Source organism: Abramis brama (genome assembly GCF_963993115.1).
Source record: "Abramis brama genome assembly, chromosome: 4".
NCBI lineage: Eukaryota > Metazoa > Chordata > Actinopteri > Cypriniformes > Leuciscidae > Abramis > Abramis brama.
Window position 1 is genome coordinate 3,505,719 of NC_139966.1, and position 16,474 is coordinate 3,522,192.

The 16,474-nt window shown below is 41.4% G+C and overlaps 1 protein-coding gene across 11 annotated transcripts in view; it reads left to right on the top strand.

The window, feature by feature from the left end:
- The window catches only part of LOC311081592 (cytolytic toxin-alpha-like), an 83,504-nt gene that overhangs the window by 13,013 nt on the left and 54,017 nt on the right, over positions 1-16,474 (top strand). For all 11 annotated transcript variants that reach the window (XR_014605938.1, XR_014605939.1, XR_014605940.1 and 8 more), the window contains exons 2-3: positions 10,545-10,662; positions 10,802-10,898. Coding sequence is in view for 5 of the 11 variants with exons in the window: in XM_084112138.1 (XP_083968264.1) it covers positions 10,579-10,662; positions 10,802-10,898 (181 nt within the window). In the remaining 6 variants the exon portion in view is untranslated. The remainder of the gene's footprint in view (positions 1-10,544; positions 10,663-10,801; positions 10,899-16,474) is intronic.

Here is a 16,474-nt window from a genome sequence, read left to right on the forward strand (position 1 = left end):
CGAAACATGATCTACGTCACATCTACGCTGAATACTTATCTGACGCATCTGATGACCAAAACCTGGCTGCTGATGAACGAGTGAGACAATCTTAGATGAGGACCTTGAACTTGTCACTGACCTTCGTCATCTAAATAAAGGTCGTCCCCAAGACACCTTTGACACTTTCTTTGATAAGCTGAACATGGAACTTGAGCAGATAACTGCAGCTGATGAAAGACGTCATGGGGTCGCCCACCTGTCCGAGTTCATCTCTGTGAGGGATCTAATTGAAAGAGTATCCAAGAAGTGTCCACCAAACACTCCGATCCCCAGTGAGACTACTCTACTGTTTGCCTTTGTTCCCAAAAATGCTTACAGCAATGTGGCAAAGTTGTACAAAAGTAAAGTACACATGAAATTTCAGGTTCAGACAAGACAGCTACGGTCATCACACCCAGATGACCATTACTGCACAGCTTTCATTAAGTACATGCGGCCCTTTGCAGTCGAGTACAGGGTTTTAACAACGTTTCTCTGTGTAGATGATAAGTCTAAAATAGATTTCGGAGAGCCAGGATTAGCCATGTCATCTGGAGTGCGGGAGAAAAAGTCCTTAGTAGCTTCAAGTGGTCTGCTCGGAGCCCTCGACCATGACCAGCAACAGAAAGGGTCATTTACTCCATCTGTGTACCTCAATGTTGAGATACCAGAGACTGTTGATGACTTCTTCTATAGGGGTCAAGTCACTGTGCTCCTGAAGGACTCCATATTCCAGCCTAGCAGTGCCTTCCGGCACGCAACAGAGATGATGAGGCTTCTGGGAAACGACATGGACAAGGTGAAGCCCTTTTTGATCATTTATTCTGACGGAGGGCCTGACCACAGGGTTACCTATGAAGGTGTAAAACTGTCCCTGGCTGCTGTTTTCAGGGCGCTAGACTTGGACATTCTTGTGGCTGGACGCACAGCACCGGGACACAGCTGGGAAAATCCAGTGGAGCGAATCATGTCTGTTCTAAACCTTGCCTTCCAAAAAATTTCTCTGTACAGACAGGAATGCTCAGCAGAAGTTGAACAGGTTTTGAGAAGCTGTGGTGGGATGCAGGATATTCGAAAGAAAGCCAATATGGTGGAGAAGCTCAGAGATGAGTGGAGTGGATCTGTCAAATCTATGAAAGATTTACTGGAAGAGCGCATCACTCGTGTTCAGCTGAAAGAAAGGCCATTCACAGTTCTGGAACCAGCATCTGATTTTGCAATCCATCAGGAACAGGCTGATATTATTGGCAAAATTGATGCTTCAATAGAGATCAGCAAGTACCACAAGAAAGACCTTGCAAATAAGGAAAACTACAAAACATTCATGGCCAAACATTGTAGGGAGAGAAATTACATTGTGCAATTTCGCAAATGTGGTGATTGTGCTTGTTGTAAGCCCTTGAGAAGCAGTGTTGAGGGAGACCTACCAGCTTGGACACCAGATCCTCTGCTTTCAGAAGATGGAGCACTCTTTCAGTCTTTTGATTCCTTGTTTGGACAAGAAACATCTGAAAAAGACATGCCAAGTGGAAGCAAGGAAACTCTGACATCTGTCGCAGAAACACAACAGGTATGCATTTAAAGAATTTGACACACTCCTGAACTTTGTCATGTTATCTGCTGTTCTCTGTAGGTTTTAACTGATGTACAGTGTTGTGGTGGTGTTTGTTGCATGAAATCACATAAGCAATCTTGCCATTTGTAAGCAAACTTTATTGTTGTTCTTTGGCTGATTTAGGGATGCAAGAACAGTTTTCTTGTGGGACAGAATGCACGAGCTACAATCCAGTGTTATGACTGGAAAACCACGTTGCATCTATGCCAAGTCACTGACAGTTCGTGATCAGCGGGCACTCCAGAGAATGCTATTCAAGCATGACTACAACTGTGGTTCCATGTTGACCGTAGAAGGCAAGTCTCTGTCCATTTAGGTTATAAAACAAAACTATAGGATAAGGATAACAGTTAATAATGAAGGATATCCACTTGTCTTAGGAGAAGATTCCCTGCATGGCACAGTGTTCATCAGGTTGCAGCTGGTGTGTCCGACTCCAATAGAGTTTGCCTACTATGCTTCAGACAACCTGAAAGTTAGGAAGGATGTATGTGCATATTGTGCAGCACCTGGGGCTGAGAAGGACAAAGACCTTCTGAAGAATTATAAAATTGTGTTGCCAGTCTGCCCACAGTGCAAGCACAAGCCTGCACTTAAAAGGGCACCTTTTCCAAAGATGCTATAGTTTGGCCAGAGCAATGGTCAAAGGGATGTCATGTTAACAGGGTTCCTACACATTCCATGATATACAGTATTTGTTTATGGATGTAAACATTCAGTAACACATTAACATGTTTTCTCATGGGTATTACATTGCATGTCCATGCAATTAACTGTTATTTTGTGAATTCTAGTCATTTTAATTTATTTGTTTTCCTCTGAAAATCCACTTTAATTGAAATCTAGAGGCTTCTTTATTTCTTGATTCTGCCTCACTTTTTTCTTCTTCAAATGAATGCAGCTGGAATTCATGCAATAAACATGTTTTTTGACAAAGATTTCAAATGATTGTGGTCTATATAGCCTGCATCAAAATGAGGTTTGCAATTATGCGCCCGAAGGCACGGGTTGAAGACCCAGTCAGTAACGTAACAATATGCTAATTTGTTTAAATCCATACCTATGTAAATCACCATCACCAAAAGTTTACTTTTTTTTTTACTTTGAATCTTGAAAAAAAAAAATACATATATATATACCTACCTACCGACCCGTTTTTTTTCTTTTTTTTTGGCTGTAACTGCAAACCAAAATATTTTTAAGGATGGCCTTATGCTCGAATGGATACTTACAATTTGGACACATACAATTTTCAATCTGGTTTCCGACCGCACCACAGCACAGAGACAGCGCTCATAAAGATAATAAACGATATTCGCTTAAATACTGATTCAGGCAAATTATCAGTGCTGGTACAACTCAACCTCAGTGCTGCATTTGACACTGTCGATCACAACATACTTCTTGACAGGCTGGAAAACTGGGTGGGGCTTTCTGGGATAGTCCTTAAATGGTTCAGGTCAGGGCTGGACTGGGACGAAAAATCAGCCCTGGACTTCATCCTGTTATGATGGTGCAAGGAGATGAACCCAAATGCAGACAGTATGCAAGTGAACTACGTTTATTACAGAAAAACAGGGAAAACAAAACCCACGAGGGGGCAAAACAAGACAGGATCGACAATGTAAGACTAACAAGACTAGACTAAGACTCAGAAAACTGAACAATAAATTAACAGCTAAGACAGATCAAACTCTTCACAAGACTTTTCACGAGTTCACAGTTACATATAATTTTGAAGGGGTAAAGTTTAATGCGTATTTGGCGTGCTGTCCGGAGGGAGGGCTCCGAGCTCGGAGTTCGGCCCGAACCCAGAGTACTCCCCCCGTATGTAAGTGTTTAGGACTAGAAGCGTGGAGAAGGGGTGGTGGAGGGATGCTGCAAAAACTGTCAATGAAATGAGGTGAGACTGCTGCGTATATATACACCTCTCACCATTGATTGCTGAGTGCTCTCCACTTGTGTTAATTATCTGAACGTGCTCCTCCCGAACCTTGTTAATAAAACATCATTTAACAGGTTACTCACGGTTGGTTTCACATAAAGAATGACAGCTTGTATCATGTAACAAGTAACAATGGACCGGCAGACAGCAAACACAAGGGGATTAAATAGGGAGAAACTAATGAGGGAAACAGGTAACCAGGTTAAAGCAATGATGACTAAACGAGGATAACAAGGGGGGTGGGGCAAGGAACGAGACAGCACAAGCACATGGCCAGCAAAAGGCCATGTGTTTGCACATAAAACACGGGTCTGTCATGATTCTGCCTCAAGACTAAAGAAAATCAAGGACATGAGTGCAGAATCATGACACATCCAGACCGGCCCACTATGCATGTAAACAGACACACACTACATGTCTATACGTACATTAAAGGGGGGGTGAAATGCTCATTTTCACTCAATCTCCTGTTAATCTTGAGTACCTATAGAGTAGTATTGCATCCTTCATATCTCCAAAAAGTCTTTAGTTTTATTATATTTATAAAAGAAAGATAGGCTGTACCGAGTCTTTCCGGAAAAAAACGAGCGGCTGGAGGCGGGCCAACTAGTCAACTGTAATAACGGAAAATAGGATACAATTCATAACAAGAAAAAGCATTTAGCCCCATGCGCTTGATCTGCAATTTTCAATGTCTAGCTTCACAATCAATGTAAACATGCAGTTTAATTTTAATAAATAAAGTATATTCCTATCTATAATCAATAGAAAATAAAACTGAATATATGCTAAATAAATGGATAGTCCTGCAGCACGGATTTTTATTGCAGATAATAACAAATACATAATTATTGATAGGCCTACTTGTTAAAAGGCTTTTTTTTTTTTCATTTATTTGGCTAGTCTACTGTCATCTGTCAATAATAGAAAAAAAAGAATGAACGAATGAATTAAAACGAATTGAATTAATAAATAAATAAATAAATAAATAAATAATATTGACGCACATGCTTTTCTGTCTCATTATTGCAACATCTCTCTCTCTAATAACTGCATTAATAACTGCATAAAGCCAGGGACACACTTTAAGGCCGGTTTATGAATGTAATTTGATGACTGATCATGCCCCAAAGGCGTGTTCAGCGCGTTCAGTCTGTGTTCAAAGTCGGTGTTTAAAATCTGCTGCAGTCGATGAAAACAGTCAGAGAATGTGTCAGCTAGTCGTGACCCGTGTCCCCAGCATTAGTCTGCTATCAGTGGCTCAAACCTCCGTTACTAACTCTAAAATGACGTTTTGGAATTAGCAACAGAGGCATTGGATTAGATGCGTAAGAAATTAGTCCTACATACAAGAGCGTTTTAATGACAAAAACTTTACCAACTTCTTGAAATACATAATCTGAACAATGTTTCGAGGTGTGGTAACTGTAGTATAAGCGGAATAATTGACTTCAGGCCGTTGAATTATTAGAAAAATAATAATAATTCGAATAAAACTAATTTTTGCCTCACTTCGCGTCGTGACCGCATTACCACCTCGGGTGTGCATTATTTTTCTAATAATTCAACAGCCTGTCGTCAATTATTTCTTACTTAACATCTTGAATTTCATTGCACATCATCACATCGCTGCAGTTATAAAGCAGCCGCTTTTCAAGTCTAGAACTTGAACTTGATTCTGATTGGCCAATGTTCAGTGAACACGTCACGTGTGCTCATCACACGTTTAGACCTGTCAGTCTCGTAGCTCGCATCAGCTTCATGCGGCTTCATGAGAGAGACACATAAGCCCGGAATTGGACTATACAACAATATACTTAAGAATATATTTACGATTAATAATCTCCCGGTAGTCCCGATGACCAGTACATGCCTGGTTCAGGTCATACTTAGTTGGGAGAGGTTATTATGTGAGTATAGGAGACCATAAGTCTGAGTGGACATCCATGACATGCGGAGTCCCTCAAGGCTCAATTCTTGCGCCACTCCTGTTCAACCTGTATATGCTCCCAATGAGCCAAATAATGAGAAAGAACCAAATTGCTTACCACAGCTATGCAGACGACACACAGCTCTACTTAACCCTATCGCCTAACGATTACAGCCCCATTGACTCCCTGTGCCAATGCATTGATGAAGTCAACAGTTGGATGTGCCAAAAATTTCTTCAGTTAAACAAAGACAAAACTGAAGTCATTGCGTTTGGAAACAAAGATGAAGTTCTCAAGGTGAACGCATACCTTCACTCTAGGGGTCAAACAACAAAAAATCAAGTCAGGATTCTCGGTGTGTCACTAGAGTCAGACCTTAGTTTCAGTAGTCATGTCAAAGCAATAACTAAATCAGCATACTATCATCTGAAAAATATTGCAAGAATTAGATGCTTTGTTTCCAGACAAGACTTAGAGAAACTTGTGCATGCTTTCATCCAGTGGCATCATGCCCATTCAAAGTGAGGGGGCACGTGCCAGATATACCAGAGCCTATAACGACTCAAATGTATTCTTCTGGATGTGTAATAAATCGGTCAGCATCAGCCCGCCCCTTTTTCCTAATATGGTGTCTACGCGCGTAGCGCTCTAGAATCTTTGCTGTGTATGTTCAAGCGTCTCGCACGTTGAGCTGGCAATGTTTTACAGATGGTCTTGAAGTGTTAAGTGGGCAAAGCAACAAATCGGCATTGAATTAGTTATCGGATGATATTAAATATAATATATTACGTTTGATTTGATAACTTTTTTACATTTCTGTCAAATATTAACCATTTTCAAATAAACGGGGTAGTGTTAACCTTATTCAGCACTGAAATCTGTCAAACTTCTTTCAAAGTCCTTCATCACATATTAATATTAAAATAACTTAATTTCAGAGCACCACAAAGTCAGACCTCAGCACCTTTATGTACCTTTAATGTAAGATCGTTCTTAGGTCACATGCCAATTTAAAATCATAACATAAAAACTGCAATGGTACTGTTTTTAAAATCATGTGTAGTAGGCCTAAGTGTACAGTAAGTGTGTGTGTAAACATGCTTTAATGAAGTAGACTTCAAAAGCTTTTGAATTTGAGCTTACAGTTCTTTCATCAACCTGTCTTTTACATAAACTTACAAAATAGATACTTTAACTTAGTCCTCAGATAGAGGAGGGTTATTGCTGCTAGCTCCGTTAAGGTATTTCTGTCCCTCCCAAACTGCATTGAAATGGTATGTTTAGCAGCCAGAATTTAAAAATTTTCAGGGGGAGAAACCCCCTGATCCCTCCTAACATGATCCATATCACCCGTCAGAAAATAATTGCAACTTCTCAGATTGTGCCCCCCCAGAATTTTGGCTTTCATGACGCCCCTGCTTTCATCACCAGCAGGGTGGATTATTGTAATGGACTCCTCACTGGCCTTCCCAAAAAGACCATAAGACAGTTGCAGCTCATACAGAACGCTGCCGCCAGGATTCTGAGCAGAACCAGAACATATGAACATATCACACCAGTCCTCAGGTCTTTACACTGGCTCCCAGTTAGATTTAGGATTGATTTTAAAGTATTATTACTGGTATATAAATCATTCAATGGCCTAGGACCTCAATACATTGCAGATATGCTCACAGAATATAAACCCAACAGATCACTCGGATCATATCAGCTAGAAACACCAAGGGTTCACTCTAAGCATGGCGAGTCTGCTTTTAGCTATTATGCTGGAACCAGCTTCCAGAGGAGATCAGACGGGCTCCTACAGTCACATTCACATCCAGACTCAAAACACTTCTGTTTAGCTGTGCATTTACTGAATGAGCACTGTGCCAATGTTCGTCCGACTGTTTGTACTGTACTGTATTTTATTTTATTTTTCTAAACTGTTTTAATTAGTCTTATTTCTTTTTATTATTTTAATTTCTTCTATGTAAAGCACTTTGAATTGCCATTGTGTATGAAATGTGCTATATAAATAAACTTGCCTTGCCTTGCCTATCCGACAGATTGAAATGGCTTTGGCAAGTGTTAGCTCGCTATCTCTTAACAGAGCTTTTCTCAAATTGTCACTCCGAAACTGCAGAGTTTAGCCCTAATCCTTAAATCACTAATGAATGATTCAATGCTCTCACCTTGTTTCTGACCTCTGGTATGAAATGTGTGTCTTTCCATCGTCCTGTTGTTTTGAGGATTGCAGATTTCACAAATTTTTTTCTTCAAACATTCGGGGTCCTCTCAAGATTCAGCATGTGTAATGATCCTTCCGCCATCTCCCGGCACGCGCACTTCAGCAGCGTAGGCGAAAGAACGCTCTCGTTCGATGGCATCTGGGCCAGCAATGTTGAGAAGGATGTAGGCTTGGGTCTTTGCTGGCTTGTCCGAATGTGCGGCAGCAATAAAAATATCGTACTCCCGCTCAAAATGTATGATGTGGTCATGATTGCATAATCTTCATAAAAAAATATGATAGCCTAAAAAAAAACTGCTTTAAAAAAACTGCTTTGCAACACTGGCTCTTAAGTGGCTTGGAAATGCCACAAAAAAACTAAAACTGTTTTTTTAAACCTAAAAACGCCAGGTAAACTCCGAATGAGACGACAGCACTTTCCATAACGTTCTCCGCATCTCCAATAGTGTAAAGGAATTGAGCCACTCACAAATAATCTTAGGGCAATGCAAACAGTTTGTGCTGTAGTTAAAGCCCGACTCCGACAAGTCGAAAATAAATGTGCGTTTCCAACAAATTAATAATGTAAACAACAATCTCACAAGTCACGAGAAAAAATATATATATCTCAGAAAGTGCACTGCGCTGGACTTCCCGTATCAGCTCCGCTTATGAAGCCGGGATCTAATCCTGTTAACATGAGATAAGCCTCTGCTCCCGAGCAGGTTTAAGTTTGCGCACCTGTTGCTATGACAGCAAGTCCAGGATGAGCGTCGAAGAACCAAACAATCCAAGATCATACCAAATCGCCGACAATCAAATCCAGCTAACTGAGTTAGCGACGTACGAAGAACGGCCCCCTGGTCCCTGTAAAAAATGACAACAAAACTGTGAACAAGCTGATATCAGGAGCAACTAGGGCTGCACAATTTCAATAGATAGATCAATATGACTAATAATAATTATTATGATTAAAAAAATATAAAAAATAATTATAATTGTAGTAATAACACCATTTCATTATAATAAACATACAGTATTTAAGATTAAATATAATATAGTAATTAAAATAATAATAATAATAGTATCTTTATTTTATAAGAAAAATGCAGGCAGCCTATAACTATAAATACAGTGAGGAAAATAAGTATTTGAACACCCTGCTATTTTGTTCTCCCACTTAGAAATCATGGAGGGGTCTGAAATTGTCATCGTAGGTGCATGTCCACTGTGAGAGACATAATCTAAAAAAAAAAAATCCAGAAATCACAATGTATGATTTTTTAACTATTTATTTGTATGATACAGCTGCAAATAAGTATTTGAACACCTGAGAAAATAAATGTTAATATTTGGTACAGTAGCCTTTGTTTGCAATTACAGAGGTCAAACGTTTCCTGTAGTTTTTCACCAGGTTTGCACACACTGCAGGAGGGATTTTGGCCCACTCCTCCACACAGATCTTCTCTAGATCAGTCAGGTTTCTGGGCTGTCGCTGAGAAACACGGAGTTTGAGCTCCCTCCAAAGATTCTCTATTGGTTTTAGGTCTGGAGACTGGCTAGGCCACGCCAGAACCTTGATATGCTTCTTACAGAGCCACTCCTTGGTTATCCTGGCTGTGTGCTTTGGGTCATTGTCATGTTGGAAGACCCAGCCTCGACCCATCTTCAATGCTCTAACTGAGGGAAGGAGGTTGTTCCCCAAAATCTCGCAATACATAGCCCTGTTCATCCTCTCCTTAATACAGTGCAGTTGCCCTGTCCCATGTGCAGAAAAACACCCCCAAAGCATGATGCTACCACCCCCATGCACTCATCATTCTTCTTCCTCCAAACACGTTTAGTGGAATTATGACCAAAAAGTTCTATTTTGGTCTCATCTGACCACATGACTTTCTCCCATGACTCCTCTGGATCATCCAAATGGTCATTGGCAAACTTAAGACGGGCCTTGACATGTGCTGGTTTAAGCAGGGGAACCTTCCGTGCCATGCATGATTTTAAACCATGTATTACCAACAGTAACCTTGGAAACGGTGGTCCCAGCTCTTTTCAGGTCATTGACCAGCTCCTCCCGTGTAGTTCTGGGCTGATTTCTCACCTTTCTTAGGATCATTGAGACCCCATGAGGTGAGATCTTGCATGGAGCCCCAGTCCGAGGGAGATTGACAGTCATGTTTAGCTTCTTCCATTTTCTAATGATTGCTCCAACAGTGGACCTTTTTTCACCAAGCTGCTTGGCAATTTCCCCGTAGCCCTTTCCAGCCTTGTGGAGGTGTACAATTTTGTCTCTAGTGTCTTTGGACAGCTCTATGGTCTTGGCCATGTTAGTAGTTGGATTCTTACTGATTGTATGGGGTGGACAGGTGTCTTTATGCAGCTAACGACCTCAAACAGGTGCATCTAATTTAGGATAATAAATGGAGTGGAGGTGGACATTTTAAACGCAGACTAACAGGTCTTTGAGGGTCAGAATTCTAGCTGATAGACAGGTGTTCAAATACTTATTTGCAGCTGTATCATACAAATAAATAGTTAAAAAATCATATATTGTAATTTCTGGATTTTTTTTTTAGATTATGTCTCTCACAGTGGACATGCACCTACGATGACAATTTCAGACCCCTCCATGATTTCCAAGTGGGAGAACTTGCAAAATAGCAGGGTGTTCAAATACTTATTTTCCTCACTGTAATTAGAAAGGAATACTTAAGAAACAACAAACAAAGAACGAGAACAAATGGTGACAGGGAAAACTAAGCAGAATATGACAATGAAACTAGACAAGAAAAGGTCGTGACAGGCATCTCCTTTCCTTTCAAGCATTCAAACAGGTCTCCTTGTTGACGATTCCAAGATGGCGGCACTTTTGACGTACCTGAAGCAGCCGAGCTGCATCTACTGTCTATGGTTGGCGACCCTAGCTGCGGTGAATGCACAGGTAAGTGCACTCCCTCAGACAAAATGTGCAAGTGTAACAAGATGAATTTCATGAGATTAAGGATAAAAAATCTTTGTGGAAGTTTTTTTTTTACTTTTTTTTTAGAAAATGATTTTATGAACCATTCCTTCAAAAATAGAAATTGTTACAACCCAAACCTGATGAACTTCAGAGTTTAAATAGAGACACCAGAGGACTTCATTTCTTAGCAGACGAAGGAAACAAAAAACATCCAGGTAAGATTGAAATGTTGTTACAAAATGTGAATGTGCTATCAAAAATATCACTGGACAGATTCAATATCATTTGAAGGAAAAATTAGCTCTGGTTATGTATGTAACCCAGTTCCCTAAGAGGGGTTTGTAATGCCATTCCCATAGTGTCAACACCATGACAGCATCTAGTTCCCCTTTCAGGGAACCAGGTTACATGCGTAACCTGAGGCGTTCCCTTTCGAAGGGAACTCAACAAGTCCTTGTGGATTTGCAGATGCAAAGCCATTATGAGAGTCTCATAGGACAGAGCAATACCATCTATAATCCAATGGGAAAGACACTGCTTGGTGACTGTGTTACTAAAGCAGACCAGAAAACAAGACAGGGGTAGCTGCAGGTTGGAGCAATTAGCGTGCAGAAAGGAGGTGTGCCGACAGGTCAATTGCTACAACAGAAACTAACCCTGCCGCACACCTTGGCCGACAGCTTTCACGACCAATAATAAAGACCCTTCTCCGCGCCCCTACCATTTGGCATGCCCCAACCTTTCTTTTTTTTTTTTAAACTTTCTTTTTTTTTATTTTTGACAAGAAAAAAATAAAATAAAAAAAATAAATAAATAAAAACAGACAGACAGACCAAGGGACATCAGGCAAAATCATGATTAACAGAATTGCTCAGCATCATATGAAACAGGAAAAGAAAAAGAAAATGGAAAACAATAAATACATAAAAATAAATAAATAAAGGCTTATACATCTCAATTTGTTTTCAGATAGGATATCCATTTTTCCCAATATGCTTCACATTTCTTTCGGGCATGTCTTAAAGAAAAAGTCAAATGTTCCATAACATAAATTTCCCTAACTATTTCTATCCATTCAGCAATTGTCGGGGAATCTTTACTTAGCCTTTTCCTAGTTATTGCTTTCTTGCTACCTGCTAAAAGTATTTGTAACAAATATCTATCTACCTTTCTCAGCCCTGTAGGTAGATTTCCTAAATATATAACACTGAAATTAAACTCAAGCTCCGAGCCGACTAATTGAGCGTCAGCGTCAGTTCTGGCAGGCCAGGTAGTCAAGACGCTGCTAATGCTATTTGCTAACAACACTGCCCCGTCAGCTGATCTGCTCCAGCTGAGCTGCATTAGCTGGTTAACTCCCCTCGCTGCTCAATGGCCAAGCTCAAACAAGGCGCCCTATTTAAAGCACATTCAGTTTGCTCATACATGCTTGCTGCTCACTACTGCTGTTCTGTACACTAATAAATCACTCATGTTGTTAAACGTAAAAGTACTGATTCTACTCACCCTATTGTCGGCTATGACTTCCGCCGCTGTCGAGGAAGAATGGCAAGACTCTTCTGAGGAAACCCGGGCATCACCATCGGACCAGCTGGGGCAGGATGCCTGCCCGGAAGATAACGCTACCGTTCGTAGGAGTTCTCGGCGGTTGGCGAATAAATCCTCGTCCCAACCATGCATCGGCGATTGGCCCGTGGCAAAGATACTGGAAACCCTATTTACAAATGACATCCAGCCTCCGCGTGGCGCCTCTCACGAGGACCTATTTGTCCTCCTCTGCGATTCTCTAATTATTCCAGTTGTTGAATCTCCGCCGGTGCCTCCTCCCCAGTCCTCCGGAAAAAAGCACACCTCAAAGCGAAAAAATCCTGAGATGGCCAGCAAAGCCCCAGCACAAAAACGGGCCAGCTGCTCTTTTCGTCCGGGCCAAAGTGCTTTTTCAGCAGATGATCCAGTGCTTATGGCACTTTCTGATGTCCAATCTTCTCTCCTCGACATGTCCGCTAGGATATCAACACTGGAAGGCGGCTCCCTTTCTAGACCTTCCTCGACCACCGTCTCTGCTCAATCGACATCCACCCTGGCTTCAACCGCTGCTGTCTCCGATCCGCGCCAGCCTCAAGTTGATGACGTCACCACGGAATTTGTACCTAAAAGGACCCTAGCAACCGCCGTACCTCTTTCCACTGGCTCGCCTTTTTTCCCACCAGCTGCTGCTATCTCTCATCAGCTGAGGGGACAGATATTGGCAGGTAATGACATTAACCTCGTTAAACTCTTGCTGGGCTCCGAGCTGTGTGAACGGCGTATAGTAGACTGTGGTGACGTACAGGTCGAGCTAAAAGATGGGGACCCTAGACTTTCAAAAATTCTAACTTTTCCCGAGTTCTGTACCGCATTTGGAGTTTATAGGGATGTTATTTGTGAGGTCCAACCAGCGCGCAGAGCCGAACTAGATACTTATCTGGCCATTATTTCTGACCTAGCTCTCTCTTACGGTGGGGTTCTGTTCTACGAGTATCACAAGTCTTTTTCTGCAAAGGCAGCCATGTTCATTCAACGCTTTAATCAGAGACTAGACTGGTCCGTGGTCGATCTCGCGCTCATAAGTAGACACTTCACAGGTCACCAAATCCTGTCCTGCTCTGTTTGCGGCTCTCTCTCGCATTCTTCTAATTTATGCTCTAAATCTAAGCCTATTTCTTCCATGTCTCATCCCGGCCCGAGCCACAAATCTGGCCCCCAGGTGAATAACTTTGGTACTCCTATCTGCTTTAATTTCAATGAAAATATTTGTAGGATGCATAATTGTAAATATTTTCATGTTTGTAGCTACTGTGGGAACGCCCACCCAAAGTCTGTGTGCCCGAGGAGAACCCGCTTCATAAAAATGGAGCGAAAGAAATAAAACCATCAACTCCCATTAACGTCCCCAAGCTGGGACAGGCGTTGAGAAAGCATCCTGACCGCGGTTTTGTGGATTATTTACTGACTGGTCTTGTTCAGGGTTTTTTTGCTGGCCTGCTGCATTTTCCTGCTGTATCTTTTCATTGCCATAACCTATTGTCCGCATCTCAGGAGCCGGAAATTGTGGATGCCTTGCTCGAGAAAGAGGTTAAGAAAGGATTCATGATAGGCCCATTTGATAATTCTCCTTTCCCGATTTTTAGGGTAAGTCCTATAGGGGTAGCCACTCGAAAATATTCGGGTAAAAAACGTTTAATTATCGACCTTTCTGCTCCCCACAATGGTTTGGCTGACAGCATCAATAGCCTTATTCCTTTAGCCCCATTTTCTCTGTTTTATAACACCGTCGATGATGCCATCAATTTCATAAAAAAGGCAGGACGTGGAGCTTGGCTTGCAAAGGCAGATATTTCCGATGCTTTTAAAGTTATGCCATTGCATCCCTCACAGTGGCATTTGTTCGGTGTCGAGTGGAGAAAAAAATTGTATTTTGCGGTTAGACTCACTTTTGGCTGTCGTAGCAGTCCAAAAATATTCGATACCTTGTCTGAGGCTTTGTGCTGGATTCTTCTTAATAACGAGAAATTATTCTTCGTCCTTCATCTTTTAGATGATTTTCTCCTGGTAGATTTTCCTTCCGAAAAATCAGACTTCTCTATCTCGACTCTCAAACGCACTTTTTTAGGCGTTCCTCTCTCGGAGGAAAAGACCGTGGGTCCAGTCAAAGTCATCGAATTCTTAGGCATTTCTCTCGATTCAAATCGCATGCAAGCTTCACTCCCCCTTGAGAAATTAGCTCGAATAAGACAAGTTATGAAAGTCGCAAAAAATTCAAAATCTTTTTCAAAAAGGGACTTGCTCTCTCTTTTGGGGCACCTTAATTTCGCGATGAGAGTAATTCCTCAAGGCAGATCATTTATTTCCAGGCTTCTTGACCTTTCTAAATCTGCAAAAGCTCTCAGTGATATAGTTACGTTAGACGCAGGATGTAGATCTGAGCTAAAATTTTGGTCTCTGCTTCTAGATAAATGGAATGGCATTTCCTTTTTTCTTAATGATTTCATGGAATCATCTTTAGCTCTTAATCTGTATACTGATGCTGCACCTTCCGTAGGGTTCGGGGGAATTTTCAAAAACGAATGGTTTGCGTCCGCCTGGCCGGAAGAATTGCGTTCCTTACCTGCCGGTGATTTCTCGACAGCCCTATTAGAATTGTATCCGATCATCGTTTCATGCATTCTGTGGGGTAAACACTGGGCTAGGAAACAAATTATGTTTTTCTGCGATAACGAAGCTGCGGTTAATATAATTAATAAGAGGCGTTCATCCGTTCCATTTATCAACAGGTTCATGAGACGTCTTACATGGCTGTCAGTTATGGGGAACTATCATTTTCATGCAGAACATATTCCCGGTTTGAATAACCAAGTGGCCAATTCTTTGTCTCGTTTCAATTTTCAGAAATTTCATCTCCTGTGTCCAGCTGCAGCACAATCAAGCCTGGAATGCCCGCCTTTCAGCCAAACCATTCTAGATTGAATAACCCTCTTCAATCCTATATGCATTCTGCTGCGCAGTACATGCGGGGGGGTTTGGCTAGTTCTACATTAAAATCGTATGACTCTGCATGGTCTTATTTCATCAGTTTTTGTGCTGCTTTATCTGTAGCTGCTCTGCCTGTCAATATATCATATGTTAGTGCGTTTATAGTCCACTGCTTCGAGGATCGAAAACTGCAGCCTTCTTCAATCAAAAGTACGGTCGCTGGCATTCAATTCCATATGCACTGCCTGGATCCATCTGCCTCCAGTATTTTGGAAAATCCTTCCATTCGCCTTTTGCTGAACGGGATCAAAAGACAATCTCCACAAGGCAATGATAAACGTCTCCCTTTTACTCTACCTTTGGTTAAACAAATCATATCAAAATTACGGGATGGGTGTTTTGGGCCGTACACCGATCAGTTGTTAGAAACAGTCATTCTCACAGCCTTTTTTGGTTTTCTAAGGGGTGGTGAAATTTCTTCACGCACTTGTTCATTTGACCCAAATCTCAATCTAACAATTTCTGATGTCTCAATTCATGATCACCATTTCACATTATTTTTAAAACATTCAAAAACTGATAAAAATTCTAAAGGCGTAATCGTGTACATCTCTGAGTCTAACACTGTGTTTTGTCCTCTGATTTCCATGTTGTCCTATTTGAGGTACCGCCCCAGTGCTGATCCGCAGGAGCCGCTGTTCGTCACGCAGGCAGGGAAAACAATGTCCAGAAACTGGTTTTCTTGTCACCTACGCCTCCTTTGCCAATTCTGTGGACTGCCCCCAGACCGCTATACTGCTCATTCTCTGCGCATCGGCGCAGCAACAACAGCGGCAGCATCTGCTCCGGTTTTAACCCTTAAAGCTATGGGGCGGTGGTCTTCTGCTGCTTACGAACGATACCTCCGTCCCGACGTTCGGGCTATTCTTTTTTTGTGATTCTTTATTTATTAAACATTTTGTGTATATAACTATTTACAACAAAGCCCAAGATCGCCCATAACCGTAAGGCTATGTATAAATACATAGAATAAATAAATATGACAAGAAATTAAAATAGAATTGACCCAAAGTTAGAAGGATCTCAAAAACTTCTTGATAGTCTCAATAAGGTCCAACCAAAATTGTATTGTCTTTCTATTGGCTCCGAGCACTTTAGCTGTGGTACATTCCAGAAGGGCAATGTCCAGTATATATGACCTCCAGATAGACAAAGCTGGGGTAGTTGGTTCCAACCACAGCTTTAGGATAACCTTTTTAGCAGCAGTAAGGACAACGGA